The following is a 24,200-nucleotide window of genomic DNA, read 5'->3' as shown; positions in this document are numbered from 1 at the left end:
GGGTCTAGCAGGGAGTCTTATTATTAGGATGGGTCAAAGCCCCAGAGAAAAACAGATTAGTCTAAAGGTTAAATGAACCCTGACTATTGAGGTGGAAGAGCCACAAGACTGAGCCAGCAATTTTTTTCAAAATGTATTCAATATTTTCCCCTTATTTAGTCAACAGCCTGAAAGTGGTCATCCTCTTAAAAAAAAGACTTCTTGCACCCATTGATTATCTAACCTTCTTAATTCATTTCTGGGTCTTTGGAGTCAGAACTGACCAATCTATATATACTCAACAGTGCTTTGTGTCTGTCCGGGACAATCTTGAGGAAACCTTCTACCCAGAACATAGTTTGTATTAGGGTAGGGAAGGATAGTAAGGTGAAGGCATAAAAGGACGGATAAGGGAGCAAATAAAATACAGGTTGCCAGGAGAAGAAATGAAATGCTCCTAAACTTATCCAGTCTAATGACTCATCTGTTGAATCAAAGCACTTCTTCTTTTCCAAAATTCGCTGGCCACCTATCCCTCGTCAGAAAGTGAACCTTTGCCTCTGCTTCTCTTCTGAGTCCAGGATCGTTTGACTGTGGAGGTGAAGAGCCTTATAAAGCTACTCCTGTGAGCTACTTCTGGTGCCACTTCTGACTCCTGGGAAGCACTTCTGGGTGACTCCCCTTAAAGACCCAGAAACACTACATTTCCCTGAAACTTCTTTGGAAACTTGAACAATTACAGTTGACCCATCCGTCTGGGGGTCTATGCTTCTTAAGAGCACAACACCAGTTGAAAGCCAAATAATGTTGCATCAGACAGGATGAATGCATCCATAATGGCAGGTGAGCTGCCTTGAAGCTTGTCCTGATCGCCTGGTTTGCTTTACAATGGGATATAAACATGCATTGTTACACATGCATGTCAATGGGTCACCTTCCAGGCTCAGCTGAGGCATGTAGTACCACTCCAAGGCAATGGGGGGTGCTGTCGCCAACCTTGTCACCTGTTTTTCCTCCTCACCTCTGAGAAGATGCCCAGTGATAGCAACTGACTCCCCCCACTTCTGGTTAGGGCCTATAAGGTCAGACATCCCCAGAGGGAGGTGTCTCAGTTTGAGCTGAGCTAACCTAGATGATGGAGCTCCATGAAAAGCCAACACCCGCTCAACTGAGCAAAGGTATTGTTAGAGAGAAGGGCAAGTGCCTGTATTTTATGTTTTGTGGTGACATTGTGTGTTTGTGGTTTTTTTTTTCATCTTAAAAGATTTAAACAGGGCAACCTGGCTGGTGTCCCAAAAGTTCATCCTTGAGCCTGGGTTTCACTACCATTCAACCACAATATCCACATGCAACAAAATCAGCAAAATGTATACATACTATATATATATGGAGCTGAAGGTACATCATATACTATGTATACACCTATTGTATATAAATCAAATCTATAGTTACTTGACTATTGATGACTCTTTATATTAATAAATATAAAGAGCTGCGCTTACTGAGGAATTATTCATAAAAGGTTGCAATTTCATATAATTTTCTACCTCCCCAGGGCAACATTTTTGTTAATATCTGTTTTTCATTTTAAAGATGGATAGCTTTCAACAGATTACCCAGCAAATGCAGGCATTATTAACAACATAGACAAGAAAACATTTACAGAATTGTCTCTTAAAATTTACTGCTTCAAAAATGCCAACTGTTTTTTTCACTATTTACGAGAGATCAGTACCATTTCAGCCTGCATTTCTAAATACTGTACATTTGACAAAAGGCTGCAATGGCACACTGCATGTCATTTTAACCATATTTTTAAAATTCCATACATGTTTAACGAAGCTGTAAAACTGTATACAGATAGCCCCTTGGATGCAACTGCCTACATGCTCTGGTATGGAGACTTTGGTAATGGCCCTGCGCCTGCTGGAAAGGAGCACACTGATTCTATGAAACTGGGTAATTGCCAGCTTTGTTCTTGTAATACTACAAGACTGAAAAATTGTACTGGCGTGCATGTAACAGAAAAGCTTACAGATGCTTACATGCTTCCGTGTAGTGTTGATTCCTTCTTTGTTTCATTTTATTCTTTTTCAGTCTCTAATAACTTTGGATCATAAAAAGATGGATGTTTAAAATGTAGCCAAAAGATAAAGCATGCCATAAAAACATTTAACATTTTGTGAAATATATTTTTAGAAAAATATATTAAATCATCTCCAAAAACTATATTGTAATATCTTGTAATATAATGTATCACAACATACCTTAAAATATTTAGTATTCAGTATATATTTCAGATATATTTTCATCTTGTATAAACACAATACAATAAACAAGATTTTCTAGCACATATTTTATTATATAATGCTTATCAAGATTCTACACACCCTTCAAGTTTTCATTTTATACATTCATATTCGACCCCATTTAATTCATTTCAGTCACCTTGAGAGCCAGTAGCATTCAGAATTAGGTAGACGGGGCACCCTCTGATGACAGGGCCCAAATATAGACTGAGCCAGTTTAGAATCTGTAATTAGCTTAACTCGGAATACAGCAGGATTCAAACCGAGTGCACTGGTTCTACAAAGGTGCCAGAGCGGTTCTTTAGAGTGCTGCCATAAGGGAACCACAGGAAAGAACCATCCAGAAAGAAAACTTTATTTATTTGGATCTGGTAACAGGTTCCATATAGTAAAGAAAAAAAAACCATAAATAGTTTGTAACAGATAAATCATGATTTTAAAAGGACTCATACTTACAATAACACAGGCTAAGTCCATCCATCCATCCATCCACCTGCATGTCTTTGGATTGTGGGAGGAAACCGGAGCGCCCGGAGGAAACCCACGCAGACACGGGGAGAAAATGCAAACTCCACGCAGGGAGGACCCGGGAAGCAAACCCGGGTCTCCTAACTGCGAGGCAGCAGCGCTACCACTGCGCCACCATGCCGCCCTGGCTAAGTTCATGATTCCTTAATTTATTAATGTCCTGCTAGGCAGCCTACCCATACATTAAAGATTTCAGATTTTCTCTACATATAAAGAAGTTTTTCAAAGCACCAGCTTCATAATCAGAGAATTCTTCCCAGAATAAAATGGTGGATTGTCAACCAATGGGTATATGAGGAGCCACACAACCCAGTAAAGAACCATAAAATGCCATTAAAGAACCATTACTTGTATGAATGCATGAGGCTCCAGCACTAAGCACTCTGCCACTCAGCACACATTATGTCCAAACAATTTTCGACTTTAATAACATCTTGTAATCAATAAATTAACATTTAAAAAAAAATAGCTAATTCTAGTTAGAGCATGGCATGCTTTAAAATATTGATGACTATATTATTGTAAATAGTGGCAGCACAGCAGCACAGTAATTAGAGCTCCTGCATCACAGATTTACTGCAGCACCCTGCATTTGAATCCTATATCAAGTTGTCTTCATATCTTCATGGGTTTCCTCCAAGTACTCTGCTACACTTCCCTCATTCTTGAAAACTGAGATTTAGTTTAGTTAGGCATAATAATATGATAGTTATAATTTGTTACTAACCCTCACCTATTCTGTTTCTCTTCTCGGTACTCAAATGTGGCACTCGGTGCCACGGCCCACCTGCCAAGTTGTTCTGCCTGCCTAAGGTAAAGTCATCTCTGATGGAGGATCACAGGAATCGTGGAGTAGAGGGGTCCTTTCATCAGACTGGCTGGCCCAGTGCTGACTCAGCTGTGGAATGGCCAATAGGGGAAAGGCAGCTTCATGGCTGAGGTGTCCAGGACTCTAAACAAATCCAAATCACATTATGTGATATCATCTACTGCTGAATTCTGCTCTGTACTTGTAATATTCTGTTTTACTATTCTACTGTATTGAGGATTACATGTATTCTGTTCAGTGTATTGCATTGCATTTACCCCCTTTTTTGATACCTTCTACATGACCACTCAACTGCCTTTACTAAAGTTTCTGACATTTTTTTCCCTACAAGGGTTTTTTTGCGTGTTTTTCCTTGTCTTCTTAGAAAGTCGAGGCTGGGGGGCTGTCAAGAGGTAGGGTCTGCTAAAGCCCATTATAGCACTTCTTGTGTGATTCTGGGCTATACACAAATACATTGCATTCTATTAGCCATTGTAAACTGACTGTGCTAGACTGAGGGTTTGTGCATGGCTGGCTCCTGCCATGTGATCAGGTGCTATCAGGTAGCCACCACATCTCACCATCCTGAATTAAATTGTGTGACATTACTCTAAATGCATGAAATGAGCGAGGACGTCTCCGACAACGGCATTGTCCTCCTTGCATGCAGTTTGCCTGTTCTCCCCGTGTCTGTGTGGGTTTCCTCCCACTGTCCAAACGCATACAGGTCAGGTGACTTGGTGATGCTAAACTGTGTGTGTGTTCACCCTGCGATGGACTGGCTCCCTGTCCAATAAGCTAGCTAGATTTTCTCCACTGACCCAGCTCTGGTATAAGAAGGTTAGAAAATGTCATGACATGACCTTGTTAGTGGGAATATAATTGTTATACTGTATTTCAGGGATATTTTAAAAAAGCTATTGAGGAGCATACATATTTTACATTAAACTGGCTGATTTTTTTATATTTTGTATTTTTCATATGGAATACATCAGGCTGTCTATTGTGTATTTGATTTTTTCTTATCTTCCAACATTCACTTTGTCTTTGGTGGAGTTCTGTAATTTCGCCATAGTCCGCTGTTTTGCCACACTTTGAAAGTGGAAGGATGGCATCACACAGAGTTTTCAGTCGTGGGCTTGCATCAACTTAACATGAAAAGTCAAGGCATTCCTTGATGTAGTGTCCATCATGAAGTTGATTTTTGCCAGTTTAGTATAAAACTTTAAAACTTAATAAAGTAAATAGATTAATCCCCTGTATGTATGTGTGTATATATATATATATATATATATATATATATATATATATATATATATATATATATATATATATATATAGTGGAACCTCGGTTCACGACCATAATTCGTTCCAAAACTCTGGTCGTAAACCGATTTGGTCGTGAACCGAAGTAATTTCCCCCATAGGATTGTATGTAAATACAATTAATCCGTTCCAGACCGTACGAACTGTATGTAAACATATATATTTTTTAAGATTTTTAAGCACAAATATAGTTAATTATACCATAGAATGCACAGCGTAATAGTAAACTAAATGTAAAAACACTGAATAACACTGAGAAAACCTTGAACAACAGAGAAAACTAACACTACAAGAGTTTGCGCTATAGCGCTACGAACTACTCGCTAAAAACACTTTTTTTTTAATCAGTTTTAAGCCCAGGGAAAAAAATGAACATTTGAAAAATCCGTAATTTAATAAACAACCAAGAAAAGTAACATTGCAACAATGCACGCTACGAACCGATCACTGTAAACAGAAGTGAAGTGGAGGTTAAAATCCAATAGAAAAAAGTCTTCATTAAATACAATGAGGTTAAAACAATACTTGGATGTGCCTCTTTAAAAAACAAGCTTTATGCAGCCAGCTGTCTCTCTCTCTCACACATGTGTGTCTGTCTCGCGCACGCTCGCTTGTGTGTGTGTGTCTCTCTCTCTCTCTCTCTCTCTCACACACATGTGTGTCTGTCTCGCGCGCGCGCTTGTGTGTGTGTGTGTGTGTCTCTCTCTCTCTTGCGCGCATCTGTGTGTGTGTTTCTCTCTCCCGCTGCACAGGGAGAGACTGAACACGTGCAGAAATCATCGGCGCGCACAAACCGAAAGGGAAACTGGCTTGTTCGTATACCGTGTCTGTGGTTGTGAACAGATGCAAAAGTTTGGCAAACTTTTTGGTTGTAAACTGATTTGTACATGTTCCGAGACGTTCGTGAACCAAGGTTCCACTGTATATATATATATATATTCTGTATAAGGGTAAGAGAATAGCTCGGATAGTGTCTAACTACAAAAATAAAAATCAATAAAGATTAATTCCACTCTTAAAAAATTATGTTTCTGTATCTTCAAATGCTCTGTTATTAATATTACAGGCCTACATTACGTTAACCCACTTACTTGTGCAATTTTATTTTCCATTTAGACCATTCGATCCAAAACAACCTCTGCTCCTTTTCCAGTTTGTCAGATTCTTCCACGTCTGTATTGATGAAGCCAATCTCCATAATGATAACACTCAGAATTCAGACATTTGTTCACAAAAAGAGGTCACCCTCCTTGTGCGTAATTTTAACAGGGCCCTCTTCAAAGGAAGGAGCAGATTCAGTAACAGTCACTAGAAGAAGAATGCTATGAAAGGAAAGAACATCTTTTTCTACCACATTAAAAATTATTTTCTGTCTTTCAGAAACAGATTTTTTTTTATACTGTTGGACTCGATAGCTAGCTGAGTATGTTATTGCAATGTTTTTGAATTCTTTTTGTCAGTTGTTTTTTATCAGACTTCCAAATTACAAAATTCTAAAATGGTGGTGTTGTTACTGTGATATTACTGTGGATAATGATGTATGCGCGTACGTACTGCTTTATTTGAAAATTAGAATAATCTAGATGAGAACAGGCCATTCATCCCAAAAAAGCTTGTCAGTCCTATCCACTTACTTCTTCTAAAAACACATCAAGTCAAGTTTTGAAAGTCCCTAAAGTCCTACTGTCCAGCACACTACTTGGTGTAGTACTACTTACTATTCAATATATCTATGGTCCTTTGTGTATCGAGAAACTTCCTAATGTTACCCATAATAAGTTTCCAACTGTATCTGTTGGGGCGCAAAATTTTGCATATAAGTTGACAAATTTTTTGTATGTCTTTAATTGTAAGTCAGACAAAGTGAATATAACAATGTTTCAGGAAGAATGTTTTATTTCATTGATGAGAACAGCAATGCTTTCGAGTTTAACTGACCCCCTGAATCGTTAGGACTGACTGAGGATTTGAATTGTATGGCAAGGTTGGGGGAGGTGTCTAAAAACAGTTTGGAAGGGGGATTCTCTGCAGGGCATTATTAATAAACCAACCCTGGCATGAAGACAATAAACCTACAAGCCTCTTCTCAACAAAAGGTTATCGGGACAGGTGTGAAAAAGCAGTGTGTGTACCCATTTGTTTGAAGTATGGATGTTTGAGATTGGTTTTGACTCAGAGCCCATCCTGTGCCACGATGCCTTATTGGTGTAAGAATCTGGACAGATAATCTTTACATTTGGTCACTTTACCCATCCCTCTCTCTCTCACACACACACACCATGGCCATGAAGAGAAGAACACAAGCAGAAAGCACGACTTGGTAGCCAGACAGAGGCAGGCATACAGTCTGTCCTGAAGAAAACTGACTAGAAATGAAGACTTAGCTAGAGACATTCAGGTAACTACAAGTCTGTGTGCCACCTGAAACTATACATCTAGCATTTATCAGGTTGTATGATTGCCAATATTCAGATGTAGGTTGCTTATTATTATTAGTTTATGAATATTATCAATAATACATTATTTACAGTTGGAACTTAACTCCAGCTTGTCCTTATATTCTGTATAATTGCCCAAGGTTATAGATGTAGAGGGGAAGGTGGGAGAAGTTATAAAGTACAATACTTTATTAACAGTGGTAGGTCTATGGCATTGGAGGCATTCTGATAAAGTCTACCCAATGTAGAATACAAAAGGGGAAAGCAGAGTAATATTGGACTCTATCAAGTCAAAACTGTGTCCCTGTGCTGAACTCATTTTAAACGAACAGTCTCGATCCACTGTACTAATTCCCTTCATAGTTTTACACACTTCAATTATGTCCTCTTAATTTTATTTTACTTAAACTGAGAAGAATCAGCTCTTTTTTTTGTTAATCAGCTCAGTTACTCTTCTCTGGACTTTTTCTAGTGCTGTCTACTAGTAGTAATAGCAGTAGTAGTAATAGAAATAGTACTATCAGTAGTATTGTCATGTGTAAGACAGTGAAATTCTTGAATGCATGACCAACTACCATGCAAAAGCCTCCAGTGCTCAGCATGTGTGTACTGACATACGATATAATGTTACGTCAGCAATGATTCCTGTTTTTTTACTTTAATTTATTCTTACTAATTGTGATCTTTTAATTCAGATCATGACGTAAGTAATTATTAAAAATCCCCCATACTTGCCCTAATGGATGTCTTGCTGTGATCCTTCAATGTCAAATGGTTTTACTCCATGCTTGCACAGATACACAAAGTCCATTTCCAGAAATTCACGCTAACCCCATCTCCTTCATTGCATTCTCTTGGACTAATTTACTTCTCTGATACACATCACAATACCTTTAACCTAGAGCAGTCTAGAGGTCAAACCTGATGAACTCATCCTGTCTAGAGCTATAATACCATCCCCTTAGAGACTAGATGACATCTCACAGTACACTGCCTAACAGCAATGAAAAAAAAAGAAATCAATACAGTGCTGATTTTTTGCTGCCACATACTCTGTAACAAAACCCTCATTTCATTTCATTACTGTGCAACGTACGTAGAGGACTGACTTAAATGCATTCTTGTTGAGTGTGACGAGCTTTGGTTTGCTCAGGCTATTGTTCAATAAACCAGAACTTATCTTTGATGAAGTGCAGAGATATGTCAGCAGAAAGTAACATGGACACAGCCCCATCTATCTATCTGTCTATCGTACAATTTTGTCATGTCATAATGTTCCACAATATTAGCCAGTATCTAATACTTATTTTAGAATGCTGTCTGTTTTTAAACACATCTGCATTTCATTTTAAACATGTAACATTACAGGCTTTACATTTTGTAGCTTATACTGTCATTTGAGTTAATCCTCTATAGGCAGTACTACTCTATATTAAAATATAACAATGATACTGTTAAATTTAGAATTGCCTTTTATCCACTTAAATTAAAATAAGTGTAAGCCAGTTAATACCATTCTCAAATTACATTACACTATTACTTAGCAGAGGCAGTAAAATTAACAGCTATTATTATATGTTATTCAACAGACATTATGCATTTAATTCAATATACAGTACTTATGTACTTTCAGAAGTAAAGTGTTTGTATAATTGTAAAATCTTGCTGTAGAGGGTCTCAATCCACAGGCTGCCCTGGCAGGATCAGGACAAGTACTAACCCTGGATGAGATGTTAGTTCATTCCTGGGTCATTCACACAAACCACATGGGTTAAATTTACAGTTGGCAATTAACCAATTGTGGATGTCTTTAGCATGCGGAACAAAAAAAAACACACACACAAAGACACATGGAAAGCGTGCAAGCTCTAAGCAGTGACTGCGCATCCCAGGGTACTGAACCCATGTGACAGCAGTGCTAATAACTAGATTAACACTAGAATTACCAGAGCTTACGAAAAAACTTGTAGATCCATCCCACCTTAAATCGCTTCGCACCTCTCCATCAGCGTCTTTTGTCCTGTAAATGTGTCGATAAGCAGCAAGCAGTCTACTATCACATCCCCCCACCGCTGCACAGTTTTCTCAGCTCAAGTCTGTTTACCTGCGTTTCAGTTGCTTAGACTTGTATAGAGTTTCTCATTCACTCAAGCAAAATGACACCTTTTATAAATACTTTATCATCATTTGGAACACATGCATTTCATGTGTGTTCCGTGTGTACAATGATCTATTTAAACACATCGTTAAAGCAGAAACATTTTTCATGTTTTAGTAATAATTGACAAAATGTATACATGAAGTGTATAATGTGTGAAGCCTGCAGTCCAAATATCAAATTAACACTTTCACAAAATTTACAAATATAAAAAAACAAATGCGCTTCTATTAAAGAATATAACTGCAGAAAAAGAACCCGCATTAGGGTGCGACATCAACATTTGCTATGACTGCTTCGGTGGTGCAACGGTATCAACTGTTGACTGATAATCAAAACTTCACGGGTTCGAGAGCAGACAAGTCTGTTTTGAGAAGTGAGCTGCTCTTATTCTTACTATTTTTGAGTAAAAACATACAAACATACCGCTTCTTTATGTGAAAATAGTAGTATCAAATGCCCTGGTGCTGGGATTGTGAATGTGACTGAGAAAATAAAGCTGAATAAAATAAAAACAAAGCTAACCTTTACAAGTATCATAAATTTACACCGGCAATTACAGACTGAAATCAAACACATGTTTTTATTTTAAAATAGTAAGAATAAGAGCAGCTCACTTTTCAGAACGGACTCATCCGGTGTCGAACCTGTGAAGTTTTTATTATCAGTCAACAGTTGATACCATTGCACCACCGAAACGGTTGTTGCAAATGCGTGTCGATGTCGCACCCTAATGCGGGTTCTTTTCCTGCAGTTATATTCTTGAATAGAAGCACATTTGTTCTGTTATATTTGTAACTTTTGTGAAAGTGTTTATTTGATATTTGGACTTCAAGTTTCACACATTATATACTTCACATCTACATTTTCTCAATTATTACTAAAACATGAAAAACTTTTCTGTTTTAACGATGTGTTTACATAGATCGTTGTAGACACGGAACACACATAAAATGCAAGTGTTCCAAATAATGTAATATTTATAAAAGGTGTCATTTTGCTTGACTTCTCACTCTATACAAGTCAAAGCAAATGACACGCAGGTAAACAGACTTGAGCTGAGAAAACTGTGCGCCAGTGGGGGATGTGATTGTAGGCTTCTTGCTGCTTGTCAACACATTTACAGGACAAAAGACGCTGTTGGAGAGGTGTGAAGTGATTTAAGGTGGGACAGATCTACGAGCTTTTTTGTAGGCTCTGGTAATTCTAGTGTTAATGTGTCATCCCAATAAAATTTTAATTGAGGCAGTCTGAAGTGTTTTATACTTTATAAAATAATAATACATTAACTCAAACTATTAAAGAATAAAGAGAATAATATTGAGTTGAACCCAATGCCAACAGGAGGAATCAACCACAGACTAAACCCCAGGGACAGCAATCTCACATTCACACATATCTGTCATCTGATTTCATTGGGTTTCTTCTGCTTCTGGACCTTCAGAAATGTTGTTGTTCTAGGTCAGCCTTTAAGTAAGACACAGCAGTTCTCATTCTTTAACAAAGGTCTACAAAAACCTCCTTGTCTTAAACATTTAAATGAATGATATACAGTATAATGCTGGATTTTCCATGCTTTTTCATTCTCTGCTTGATGTCAGAGGCTAACTTTAAAGCTGATTGATTCAAGGTAACTGAATCAACTTTGATGTGGTTCTAGGCACACAAAAACACCCGGGGAAATCTGATCCAGCCTCACTTGTACATTGTACATTGCAAGTTAACAGATGTAAACCTCTTTAAAAACAAGTCTTTGGAAAGTGGAAAGAAACCAGAGAACATCACTGTAAGCACAGAGAAAAAATGAAAACCCCACACAGAATGCTCTCTAGCTAGAAACCAAGCAGAGATCCAAACATTATGAGGTAGGAAAACTTCATGCGACACCAACATGATTCCCTTCTAATGACCACAAATATAATTACCTGCTCATTTCTTTTTCTTTTTTTACTTTCTTGTATAGGGAAAGTATTGGAATCCTCCAAAAATTCCATTTTGAGATTTTGATGAATCTCGACATTTTAGACCTCCCTGAGTCCAAAAATACCATTTTTGGAATTACGTCTGTATGTTGTCTGTATGTGTGTGTAAACACAATAACTTGAGTATGCTTTCTCTTAAGTCAACCAAATTTTGCATAAAAGTTTTAGGTAGATTTCTATCAACGTTTGGCTATTTTTGCTAACCAGAGGTGGTACTTAACTTTTTATACATGCAGCTGCAGAGTCCGATTTATTCAACTTTATTTTGATAATAATTGTTCAAAATAATATTAATTTGATTTGATTTGATTTGATGCTGATGGTCCTTTAATGTACATGATATAAAAACATAATCATTGTCTTGCGGTTTACTCCTCAAATATCCATCCCCATATCTGAGTATACGAGAAAGTCTAGGGGAGACCACTTCCGATTTTTTCTTAATGAGGAAAATGGAACTTGACTAGAATTAATGGACTGTATGATTAAATGTACTTTAAATCTATATATACTGTATATAATGCAAAGTTGTCTCACTCTCCCACTCATTGACAAAAACAGTGTCTCCTGTTAGTTAAAAACCTGAAGTTTTACAGAATGATATTTCTAGTAGAGTAGGTATTCACTAAGAAAGGAAATATTTAAGGGTATCTCCCACAACATTAGAAAAATTTAATACCTCAAAGTCTTAAAAAACACATAGAAAAAAGAAAATTAGCTGACCTGTGTTTATGTTGATATTTGTTAGTAATAATGCTGTAGTGCCGACGATGCCTCAGTGTTGACAAGTGATTGCGTGTAGAAATGGCGCTTGCAGTTTTATACAAGATGAGGCTGTAATCATGCAGATAAGCAGGACTGGCGGTGAGTTAAGAAGGGCAGCTTCACTGAGCAGAAAAGAGAGATGGGGTGGATAGCTGCATGGAAAATGAGATGTGAAGTAGATGAAGGATGCAAACATGGAAGTGCCGGTAGAGCTTACCAGCCCACTTCAAGCCCTGTGTACAACAAAAACCAGGAGTGACAGCATGCTTTGGTCTTTAAATGCTTGTACAACACAGAAAAAGGGTCTTCCTTGGAGAGAACATGGAGGAGGTGGACATTATACAAAGTTGACAATATTGTTTCTTTTTACCTGTTCTTTTCTATACAATGTTTATAACTTTCAGTTCATTTTTATAGGCCACCTAAATTTATGTCAGTGCTATATGTAACAAATTAAAGTAAACCACGATTCATTTGATCATCCCCAAACCCATGACTTGGCTCACTGGTCCATTTAGAAAAAGCATCCAGTCAATTTGCAGTCACGACCTGGGAGGTAGTAGGAATCAGACTCACCAGGAGATACAAAGAAGAATCTGAGATTTTGAGTACTCAGCATTGGCTGTCAGCTTTGTGCTGGCAAATCTGACTGAATAGATTTTTTCAATAAAAGAGATTCAAGAGATTCAAGGGTGACCTATTTGGTAAGCCAAATATTTGTGTTTGTCACAAATTCTTTAATAGCCCCCTAAATTTAATAGCTACCACACAATGCGGTTGCTATAATAGAGTGTTTACATGAAGAGGACTGTCATTGACAAAGACCCATGTTTTGGCCCATTGTCATATACCATTAAAAAACACGCACACTTTATATAGATAGTGGATACTCAAAAATGGTGAAGCTGTTTTCCTAGCTTAAAAAATATTGCAAAATTAAGATAGTTTTGAAATATGGAGGATATTGTGAAATCAATTCATATATTTATGTTTGATAAAATTTACAACCTGTTCAAACTGATCCATTTGAACCTTTCAGTTAATTCATAATGCTGCTGAAAGAATCATTATAAGGATTAGAAAGTGCCACCATATACTATAACTCCTGTTCTTAAGTCTTTACACTGGCTTCCAGTTAAGTTTACAGGTGCTTTCAATATCGTCCTTCTCTTATATAAAGCTTTAAATGTTCTAGGCCCTACTTAGTGTATTAAGGGTAAATAAGTCACTGCCCCTATTCTCCAGGAGAAGGAGGTGTTGTGCAAAAAATCAAGAAAGTAGTAAACTCATTTAAGTAATGTTTTGTTAAAATGTCATCATAATCAAATTGTTCCAATTTTCCATGATATTCTCAATTCATTTTATTTTTTATAGAAATATTCCTATTTGGAGCATGTGATTTATTTTTTCTGGTACTGCTAGCCTGTTTCGGGATTGCTTAATCAGGCCCTTTGACCCTGCAGTGTTCTAGGCATATGTCTGCTGAGACTAGTGCATGTGCAGACTGCATTTTTCTGTTTCACTTTGGTGAATGAAGACTAGTACCATGACGGCATGAGTATGAGTAGCAGGTCTAATGTGTGTTGCATCTTTCTCTCTTTCACACACACACACACACACACACACACACACACATGTACACAACCTCTGCACATTCTCCTTTTATGGCCTACTACCCAGGGTGGCTTCAATGCTTCTGACAACCCACAGAGGCCCTGAAGCTGTTGAATGGTTTATCTGCTAATATAAGTCTCAGCTTTTAAAATTCAGGCTGACTACTCACTGCTTTAGTTTAGCATACCCTGACTAGAGCTGCTCATTAGCTGTGCACTACTGCATTGTTGTTTGTTAACCATTTGTACAAAAATATAAGCAATACAAAATTTATAAACCTCAACTATTCTATTTCTCTTTTCAGTATCTTGATGTGGCACCTGGTGCCACTACTCTTGTGCCAAGACATTTTTCCTTTCCAAGGGGAAGATACTGGTAGCCCTAGAAGTAGTGACATGAAACCAGAATGTCATCTTAATATACTGCCCAGCACAAACTTCATAAAATGCACAGGATAAGGTGGGGAGGCCAGCAGGACTGTCATTGTATGTGACTTTGTCTTTTGAACTTATGTTAAAACTGACCATAGATCCCTAGCAGTTAATTTTCTTCAAGCAATACTGTTATTGAGATTTTGTTTTCCTCTCCACTATTGTCAACTGGCCATATATCTAAGATTCATAGACATATATTGTTAGGATCCTTTCACATAATTCACTTTGAAATTATTTTATTGTGTGTTGAACCAAATCTGTACTTTCATATGTGTACATCATGTATCTCACAAAGCTTCCCTTTTGCAAGATGTTTTGGATAAAAGTGTCTGCTAAGCAAATAAAGATAAACATAAATTTAAAATCTGTAGCTTGTATTTTACCTGTAAACTATTTTATACCACCCTGAGCCATTAGTCTTTGAAGATAACTATACAAAAATAAATTGGATTACAATTGGATCAAAGTTAACCATGTTAAATATTGGTAAAGGCACTAGAGAGCAGAGGTTAACACTCCATGGACAGGCAGATCCCAGCCAGCATTACTGTATTAATATCTTTAGTGCTTGCCCACCTCATTACCTTTTATTTTATTAAATAATGCATTGTAAAATAACATTTTCACATCCATTTAATTCAAATTATGACCACAATGGTTCAATGCATGTTCAGCTTAACAAGGGTCTGGGAAAACTGGCTACTGCTATCTGTTATGATCAAATTCTTCTAATCACCCAGAACTTGCACTCAATGAGTGAAAACATTCTTTGAAAACAGTAAAGCTGGCCAATTTCCTGCCATTTTTCAAACTTGTATGCATCATCCCACCAATCCTTTTGTTTTTCACATAGTGGTGCTTCTACAGTACTTTGTAATTCATAGAGAAAGTTTCACTTAACAGATGCCATACTGGACCCCCTCAAACATTATTGGCTCATTCACTGACTACTTGACAGCACTGCATGCATTACCTCTGACCAGTGAACTGGATGAGCTCAAATGTCCCTTCCCTAAGTGACAATTAACTAATGGATAAGAAGACCAACTTTTTCTCTTATGACATTTTTTACTTGGTTTATGCCATAAGCTACTCATCTTATATTCCTCTTCTTTGTGTATATTCTCCGCTTTTGTAGTTAAATGCACTTTTCATTTTGAACTGCTTTATAAAGCTCAGTACGCAAGACACTATATGAAGTAATGAATTTTTCTTGACTAGTCAAAGAATAAGTAGTACCACAACAAAAAGCCACTACATACTTCCAGCTCAGGAGGGTCCAACTCCATTGAAGTGATAATGTCTCCTCAGGCAGCAAATCTCCTACTGAAGGGTCCTTTCACATGCACAATAGCTGTCAGTCATAGATGTTGTAGACTTTGGCCAAGAACAGAGCTGTCGTACCTTTTGAAAGTCTGTTTAGTAGTTGGAAAATCTATTGCCTCTTAGGGACTCAGTTAAGTCATCTCAGGCTACTGAGAACTTCTTTTCTGTGTTAAATATAATTTATTTTACATACAGCAGGATTCAGGGGACTGTCTCAATGTGTGGCACAGAACACTTGATGCTAAACTGCAGACCAATAGAAATAGTTTGTCAAAAGTAAACAGCTCATGCCAAAGGATGGTATTTACTGTGATAAGCCAGCCATACCCGCCTATACCGTGAAGAGCCTACTAATTACAATATTGTTTACTGACTATTATGCATGAGCTTCTTATCATCATTGAAAAATACTTGCAAATTAGTCATACCAACAGGATATAACTAATCTGTTCATTTACCTTTTATAAATGTAATTTATAATCAAACCTACTGTCTTAAGGAAAGCAGCTCTGCAAACATAGTTGGTGATTCTGAAAAAACGGAGATGAAAAAATAAAGATGAAGGAATGGTCAAAGCCTGAAGTGGAAGTTGATAGGTGTGAATGAGACCACCCTTTATAGAGTGTGTCTAGCTTCCCCAATAATCTGTCTATTCAGAAGTCAACACCATATTTCTTCTCATTTAGGTGCCCAGGAAGGAGGTTCTGTAGATGTGTTACCCATCGGTGCTCAAGAATATTTTTGGCAGGAACAGGACTAATAGAAAGAGTCTAAAAGGCAAAAACCTCAAAAGGAAGGAAGTGCTTGGAGATGGCAAGAAATAGAACACTGTTGCTATGATCCTAAGGAAGGAGTAAAAACCCAAGCCATCCCACCCAATATAATCCTAACCCTTATGTATAACTAGCAAAATACCCACGCTTCGCAGCGGCAAAGTACTGCCTTAAAATTTTTATTAAGAAGAAAATTAAACCTTTTTAAACTGAGGGAAAATATACCAATAATTATTTGTTAAGGATCTCTTTGTATACCACATTGTGAGTTCGGCCCTCCGGTTGTAATATGACCAAGCTGTGCGCTGAGCTTACTCTTGAGCATGCAATGTACAGTAATTTTGTCTCAAACCTCACAGCTTGGATTGCTGCTGTCATAATCGGTTTGAGTTTCATGGTTTGTTTCAAGTACGAGGGATATCCAGAAAAAAAGGTTACAAGTGCCCTGGAGGGTGCAGGGAATTTTTTTTTCGAAGGTTGGCATACCTGTGTGTAGGGGGGTCCTAACAGTCAAAATAAGCCCGGGGCCGCGTCAGTCAGTTGTGAAATGTCATCACAGCAAGCTAGTTCGTCAACCTCTGCTGAGACCGGTTGTGCCACCTCCCGCCGATGCGAGATTTGTTCAGTCATCAAGTTCCTCACTTTGCGTCGCGAATCCGCGGCCGAGATCCAATCTCAGCTTGTGGAAACTTATGGACCTGAGGTAATGTCACGTCAGCATGTTTACAAGTGGGCTAGGTCGTTCAAAGAAGGTTGCACTGACACTCATGACGAAGAAAGGAGTGGGAGGCCGTCTCTCGTTTCAGAAGAGCTTCTGTGGCAAGTTGATGAAAAAATTTGCAGTGATCATCGTGTGACGATTGACACCCTTCATGAAATGTTCCCACACATCTCACGAAGTCTCATGGGTGAAATTGTCTCAGAAAAACTTGATTACAGGAAGCTGAGTGCAAGATGGGTGCCAAAAATGTTGACTCAAGAACATCGCCAAAATCGCGTTTTAGCTGCATGTGAATTTCTTCAGCATTATGAAATCGAGGGTGAGGCGTTCCTTGACTCTATTGTGACTGGAGACGAAACTTGGGTATGTCACTATACTCCTGAGTCCAAAAGGCAGTCCCAACAATGGCGCCATACCCATTCCCCATCAGCCAAAAAATTCAATGTTCAGTTTTCAGAGCGGAAGATCATGGCATCTGTCTTTTGGGACAGAAAAAGGGTTTTGTTGGTGGATTTCATGGCCAAAGGGACCACCATCAATGCTGAAACATATTGTGAGACCCTAAAAAAATTGAAAAAAAAGATTAAAGACAAAAGGAGGGGAATGCTGACTCGTGGTGTGTCCCTCCTTCACGACAACGCCAGAATCCATACCGCTTGTGTGACTCAGGACCTGCTTGTGTCCTTTGGATGGGATACTGTTACCCACCCACCCTATTCCCCGGACCTTGCGCCCTCAGATTTTCACCTTTTCACCAAACTGAAAGAATTCTTGGGTGGGAAACGTTTTTCCAACGATGAGGAGGTGAAGGAGAGTGTGGAGAAGTGGCTTTCGGAGGTGGAACGGAGCGTATTCGAGAGGGTATAAAAAAGCGAGTGCCCAGGCTGAAGAATTGCATCGAAGTTGACGGCAATTATGTTGAGAAATAAACACATATTTTGGAACATACCATGAAAATTTGGTTGAAATATATTCATTTTTCGATTTTTAACAGCTGTTATAACCTTTTTTTCTGGATATCCCTCGTACAACAGTATTTGCAGGACTTGTGTTGAAGTGACATTTGGCATCTGTCAAGCGTTGTAAGCATACAACCGGTTTCATCGATAACTTCGCATCCAGCTTTTGAGAGTTTAAACATTCATAAACATCAAAGTGTCCACTACTGAAATCGTCACCTGTGAATCTAAGAGGCATTGGCGGTTGTCCAAAGGTGTAAAATATTTGGCCATTTCGGTACACTTGAAAGCGGCAGCCATCAAGTCACATGCAGAACCATAGATGAAGAGCTTAAGCATTTCACTCTTATAGTGCTCCTGTGTAGTATAATTATCTCCTGTACCGTCATCAGTCCACACCTTGAACCTGTCCCAGTCATTCAATACATAAGACACAATGTTCCTTTGGATATCAAGAGTGAGCCTGATATGGCCGTGCAATATGTAACAAAGAGAATGGAAAAGGTAGGTGCCATCTCCAGGCATGGAAACCACTCGGTAAGTGACAGTTCTTTGATCGATAGTGAATCACCTCGATAAACATGTTAATGGGGGTACAGTTTGAACGATAAAGGAAATGGGTACCACTGGCGTCATACCACCGAAATAAATACGTACATCGGTTTCGGTTAGTGCAGGGATGCCGCCTACCAAATTTCTTGAAGATGGGGCCATAAATAAGAAAGTTCAACATGGCGGACGTTGTCGACCGTTATGACCGTTACGCATAGGAAAATACAAAAACAAGCAAGGGGTCAAAAACTGGAAAGATACAAAAAAAAAATGTGTGACAAGCCAAAATGAAAAACTCACTCAGAGCCAGAATGCAAAAGCAAAGAGACCTAACATACTTGGAAACATTTCTGTAGCAATATTCAAAAAGGTTTTATCCACAGTTCGGATAGAGAAGGATGTCCCTTGAAAACCTTTCATGCCATCATGCCACAATCAGAATCATGATCTGCAAGGATATGTCCGTGACTACTGCGTGTGTCCTAACGACGGGCACCCAGAATGCTGGAGAATGTACACAACCATAAATAACTGCCAAAATGACCCCAAAATTAATAAAATATTTAAATATTTAACATAAATTATCAGAATAATTGCCAGATGTAAGATTGCTCCTGACAAATACTGCCCTCTAGTGGTGCTCTCTCTTTGATTTTCTCTTCACTCAAGAGACTAAAATGTAAATTAGTGGTATTATCTGGGAAACAAGAAAAAATTAAAGGCTCTGCCTCTTAGTCATTGGTCCTAGCTGTCAAGAATGACAATGAAGGGTGGAGTTAACAGTAACAGAAAATGTATTTTAAGTATTCAGCAAAAATGAAAAGAACCAAAAAGGTGGCACTATGGGTGGGGCCCAAGCTGAATTGGCACCTCCTCTACTGGCAAGGAGGAAGAGTGACAAGAGATAGTTGTAAAGGACAAGCAGGCATTTTGTCTCCTTGTCTAATACTTCTATTTCCCTTTCTTTGTTAATTCATATTATAAAAGCTCTATTGCCTTGGAGTCCATGACTGGTACCAGGAGCACAGTGGCTTGTCTGTCACATTATTAAGTGCCAGTCAATGCGATGAAACATGTTAAAACCACATCAATCAAGGACGCATTTCGATCTGAATTCTGTCACTGCTGTGATTGTTTCAATTGAATTTCTCTGCAATTACGAAAAGAGAGCCTGACCTGTCCCGACCCCCTCTGACCTGAACGCATGTAGAAATCACATCAATGAACTCATGTCCCAGCTCAACAAAGCCTTCACCACAAATGAACTGGAATGGTCAAATATTGTTGAAGCTCAAACTGACACATTTGTCAGCACGTCTGGATTTTTCTGCAAAAGTACAACATGTCCCTTTCAGACATTACAAATGAAATCAAGAGGAGCTCACTCAGCTCTGCTGCGAGTCTTGCATGCCCTCTGTCAGTATGTCTTTGCAAGCGTGATGTGCTGTCTTTCATTTAACCAAGACCTGTGGATTTGCACTGGGCAAAATTGCTCATCTCATTTCAGTTGTACAACCTGCCTAAACTACTCTGGATTTTCCATATTTAATGAGCTCACACTTGCCATTTTATATTATTTACATGAATGCATTGACTACAAGTCTGTCATCATTTCTCCTGCTCCACATCCATATTTCTCAATAAACTACTTATGCTTTAACCATCCATCCATGTTTCTGTATTCACTGTTTCCAAAATGGAGTGGTAAAGGGTCAGAGTAATAATAATTGCCAGCTTACAGCTCTGGTGTCATGGGTTTGAAACTGACCTCAGTTACTTTCTGCATGGGAACTGACATCTTGTCCCCTTTGTCTTCTTGGGTTCTGTTTCAGCTATTCCGTTTTCCTCTCATATATCCAGATTAGTCTGATTGGTATTTCTAATTCAATATGAACCCATTTGGGTTTGTTCCCTACATGTGTGTTGCGATAGGCAGGCACTACCCTCCGGTTTGCTTCCTGCCTTCCAACCAATGGCTTTGGCCCCTGGCACCATGAACTGAATGCAGAAAATCTGAAAGAAGTAGAGCTACAAATATTTGGAGACTTTGCTAGTCTATTTCCTAACAGGGACAAGCTGATGACGAGCCACCAGTCGCTTCAAAGGCACACTCACGCATAGTTGGTAGTAAACTTAAATAAAAAAATTATTGTCTGTTGTCTGTTCTTGTCTATGCATCTGGATAGTGTATCCTATCAGTTTTGGATGTTTAACAACACTTCACTAACCAAAAAGTACAAAGTAAACAGTCAATACAAACAAAACAATTAATACGTGCAGTAAACAAATGCGGGAATATGAAATACTGTTTTGACAAAACATCAAATAGCAGAGTCTGAGCAGCATGGTGGCATAATGATTTAACCTGTTGCCTCCAGGAGACTAGTTTGATTTTCAACCCAGACATTGTCTCTGCGGAGTCTGCGCTTTTTCAACATATCCACATGGGATTTCTCCATGTACTCTGATTTCATCCATCATCCCGAAGCTTTAGGGGTTGGTTTAATTTGTGGCTCTTAATTGGGCTATTGTGAGTGATTGTTACTGTGATCAATGTCGAATTGGTGTCCTGTCCTGGGCCAGTTCACACTTGCTCAGATAGACTCAGCCTTCTCATGACGCTTGGCTGGAAAAAGTGTGCAAAGAAAATGACACGGTGGATGGATGGTTATACCGTAACTGGGCTTAACTTTAATAGACTGCCTGGATACCATACCTGATCGCAGAGAGCAGGAGTCACCGCATCCTGTCAGGTGCCAGCCATTATTGGCTTACTATATGCAAGCAGCACACACGTGGAAGCCTTCATTTCCATTGTACTATATCCTTGGTACTTTAATAAATATATAGCACCTCTTAAACTTGCAAGGTATACCACTACAGGCTGAAACATCCTAAATGGGTTTCATCTTTGGATGTTTCTTACAATTGACCATTTCCTAGCATAAAAATGAACACACAAACAAACACAAATGATGTCACCCAGAGTGCCACTTTTCCATCAAAGCATCTCGCCTTGCAGATTTTCCTGAATGCCGACATCCCTGGGCTCAGAGGCACTATGGACCTCGGAGCGTTGCCATAACAACACAGCAGCACTGACAGGTGCAGACTCCAGGTACAGCGTCGACTGCCAGCAGGAAACATGCCATTATCAGCTCAAAAAGAAATCAGTTTTTGAACCCTACAAGATCACGTAAACAGCTTTTAGATCCTAAACGTGCATCTATGAACAGAGCTCACAATCACAGACTAACACGTTCAACGCGTGTGTCAAGAGGATGACACCTCCGTCACAGCAAGGAAAAATTAAGTGCTTGACACCGAGAATGAATACTGTCAAAACAAAGACATTATTTTGTTAAAGAAGCCATGCTGCCAAGCAGTTATGTTGGTAATGTTCTGCACCATTTGCCTTTTGCTTTGCATGTTTCACAAATGAATTTGATTCCTTCCTTAATGGAAACCTCTCCACATCAAAAACTTTTTATTTCCAGCCATGGGAAGAAGAAAGAATAATTTGGAAGACTACTTTAAGATTCATCACTGGCAACACAATAGCAATGCTATCAAGTCAGTTTATACTGTAATTTACTTCAAATAAATTTGGCATTAATTATCATTTTGGCCAATATCTGCACAATATACAAATTCTAATATAAATAAATCAACTCATGTATAGCAGGTGCAAAGAGCAAAAGCAAAACCAACACTGTCCACTTCACAACTGACACATATGCACAGGAATCTTAAATAGCCAAAGAGCTCCTCTCCTTACCATTAGCAGGCTCAGTGCCGAGTCTGGCATTAGCTGGACAGCCATAGTTTCTTCTGGTTGGCCGCTAAGGGAATACGAGCAACTTCTCACGGTGTCAGCCTTGGCCCTTTACTTTCTCTCAGTCTTCTTACACCCACAGCTTGCTTGCTGGAATAAACGAAGAAGCCAAATGCTGTACTTTTTTATTTGCTTTTCTTCCTCTTCTTTCTCTTCTTCCAGACACACAGGGACTCCGAGCCTAAAACCGGATGCCTCTCTTAAAATTTAGCGGGTCATGCCTTACAGTTTACGCTCCACAGATGACTGATACTAATTAATACAAAAAAAAAAAATAAGATGCTGCAGCTGAGCAGCACAGAAAGCCAGCAAGAGATTAACACGAGGAGAAAACGAGCCCGCCCATTGATGAAAAACGCACAAGTGCTATCAGCCACTGCATGGCTACTTAAAATATAAGCAAATACACCTCAGCACATTTGCTCTTTTAACCCTCAGAGAGCTAGGCAGTTTCTGCACCCTTGATGATCTAGAGTCCATTTTTTTTTAAAGCAGATTGAGCAAGCAGGATGAATAATTTAAAAATAGCATTTGCAAGATGCTCTTTCTGCCTGCCGCTCTCCAAAGAAAAGAAGAAAATCAGAGGATGAGTGGCGCAAGCAAGAGATGTGAGCACAAACGGCAGCAGTAGGAAGTTGGTGTAGGCAGGGGCAGTGCACGCAGCATAAAAATGAGCGAAAGCACAGGATTTCTGCTGATATGCAACAAATGCAGCTACCTGCTTCTAATTTGCATAAAAACCAGGTTAGGCAGCGAACCCCCCCACCCTTCCTGACACCCCCCTCTTCAGTTGAGCACACTGTTACAAAAACCTGCTCCCTGCTCAACTAGGTTAGAAAGCAGCATGTTCCCTCTGGGGCTAACACACTTACTCACAACATGCAATTACACGGCTGGTTCTCTGTTTCTGCTCCCATTGCACTAGCAGTACCAGCTGCACTCAGCAGACAAGAACCATCCCCCTTTCCAACAGCTCGGCAGGGCTCCATGTTATCATTCCCAGCAGAGTCCTTCCAGCCTCCGCTACACTCTCAGGACTAATTATGCTGATAGAGGGCCGTTAGGGCACAAAGACAAATTAGTCCTGAAAATCGTAAATTACTGAGTTCCCCCTTTTTCATGCCAGCCACAGCACAATGGGACGAGGAATGTCCAGACTTATTATATGGTTGTCTGCATAGCAAGTCTTGGAATTCTTCTGGGGGCCAATGGACAACTGTAGCATTATAATGCCACCATGTTAATCTGTGACAGAATAATCAACTTGTGCAATAATGCATACTCAGCAAATAGTTTCTGTCCTGGTCTCCTGGACTTGGTATAGCAGCTACCAGATAACTCTACACTTTCTGTAGAAATGCACACGTAAAGAAGAGCGGCCAAATGCTGGCTTTTAATATCAAGTACGGTGACATCAATGTAATTAATGCACGTATGACTGTTTCTAAATGCATTAACTGAGCAATACAACTTCCACTAGCTACTAGTAATACTGGCAGGGGTATCTGCATGCACTACCAAGCCATTGCAGATTGTGTTTGTGTTCAACCAGACAAGTCGTGCACATGTTACTCTTCTTTTCAGGTTGCTGTACTGACTCCTTGGAGTAGCAGGCATTAAGTCCAAATCCTTGAAAGTGGCATAAAGAGAAGTGAGCACCAGTGTATGGAGATATTCGTAAAGTCCTATGCTT

General features: G+C 39.0%; 1 protein-coding gene across 1 annotated transcript in view; it reads right to left on the bottom strand.

Annotated features, from left to right (window-relative positions):
* The window catches only part of frmd4a (FERM domain containing 4A), a 612,278-nt gene extending 589,288 nt beyond the window's left edge, over positions 1-22,990 (bottom strand). The window contains exon 1 of the mRNA XM_039761499.1: positions 22,451-22,990. Within this exon, the coding sequence (XP_039617433.1) occupies positions 22,451-22,495 (45 nt within the window). The 5' untranslated portion in view covers positions 22,496-22,990. The remainder of the gene's footprint in view (positions 1-22,450) is intronic.
* Positions 22,991-24,200: the final 1,210 nt, after the last annotated feature.

This window comes from Polypterus senegalus, chromosome 8 (genome assembly GCF_016835505.1).
Source record: "Polypterus senegalus isolate Bchr_013 chromosome 8, ASM1683550v1, whole genome shotgun sequence".
Lineage (NCBI taxonomy): Eukaryota > Metazoa > Chordata > Cladistia > Polypteriformes > Polypteridae > Polypterus > Polypterus senegalus.
This window is presented reverse-complemented; position numbering and strand designations above follow the sequence as displayed.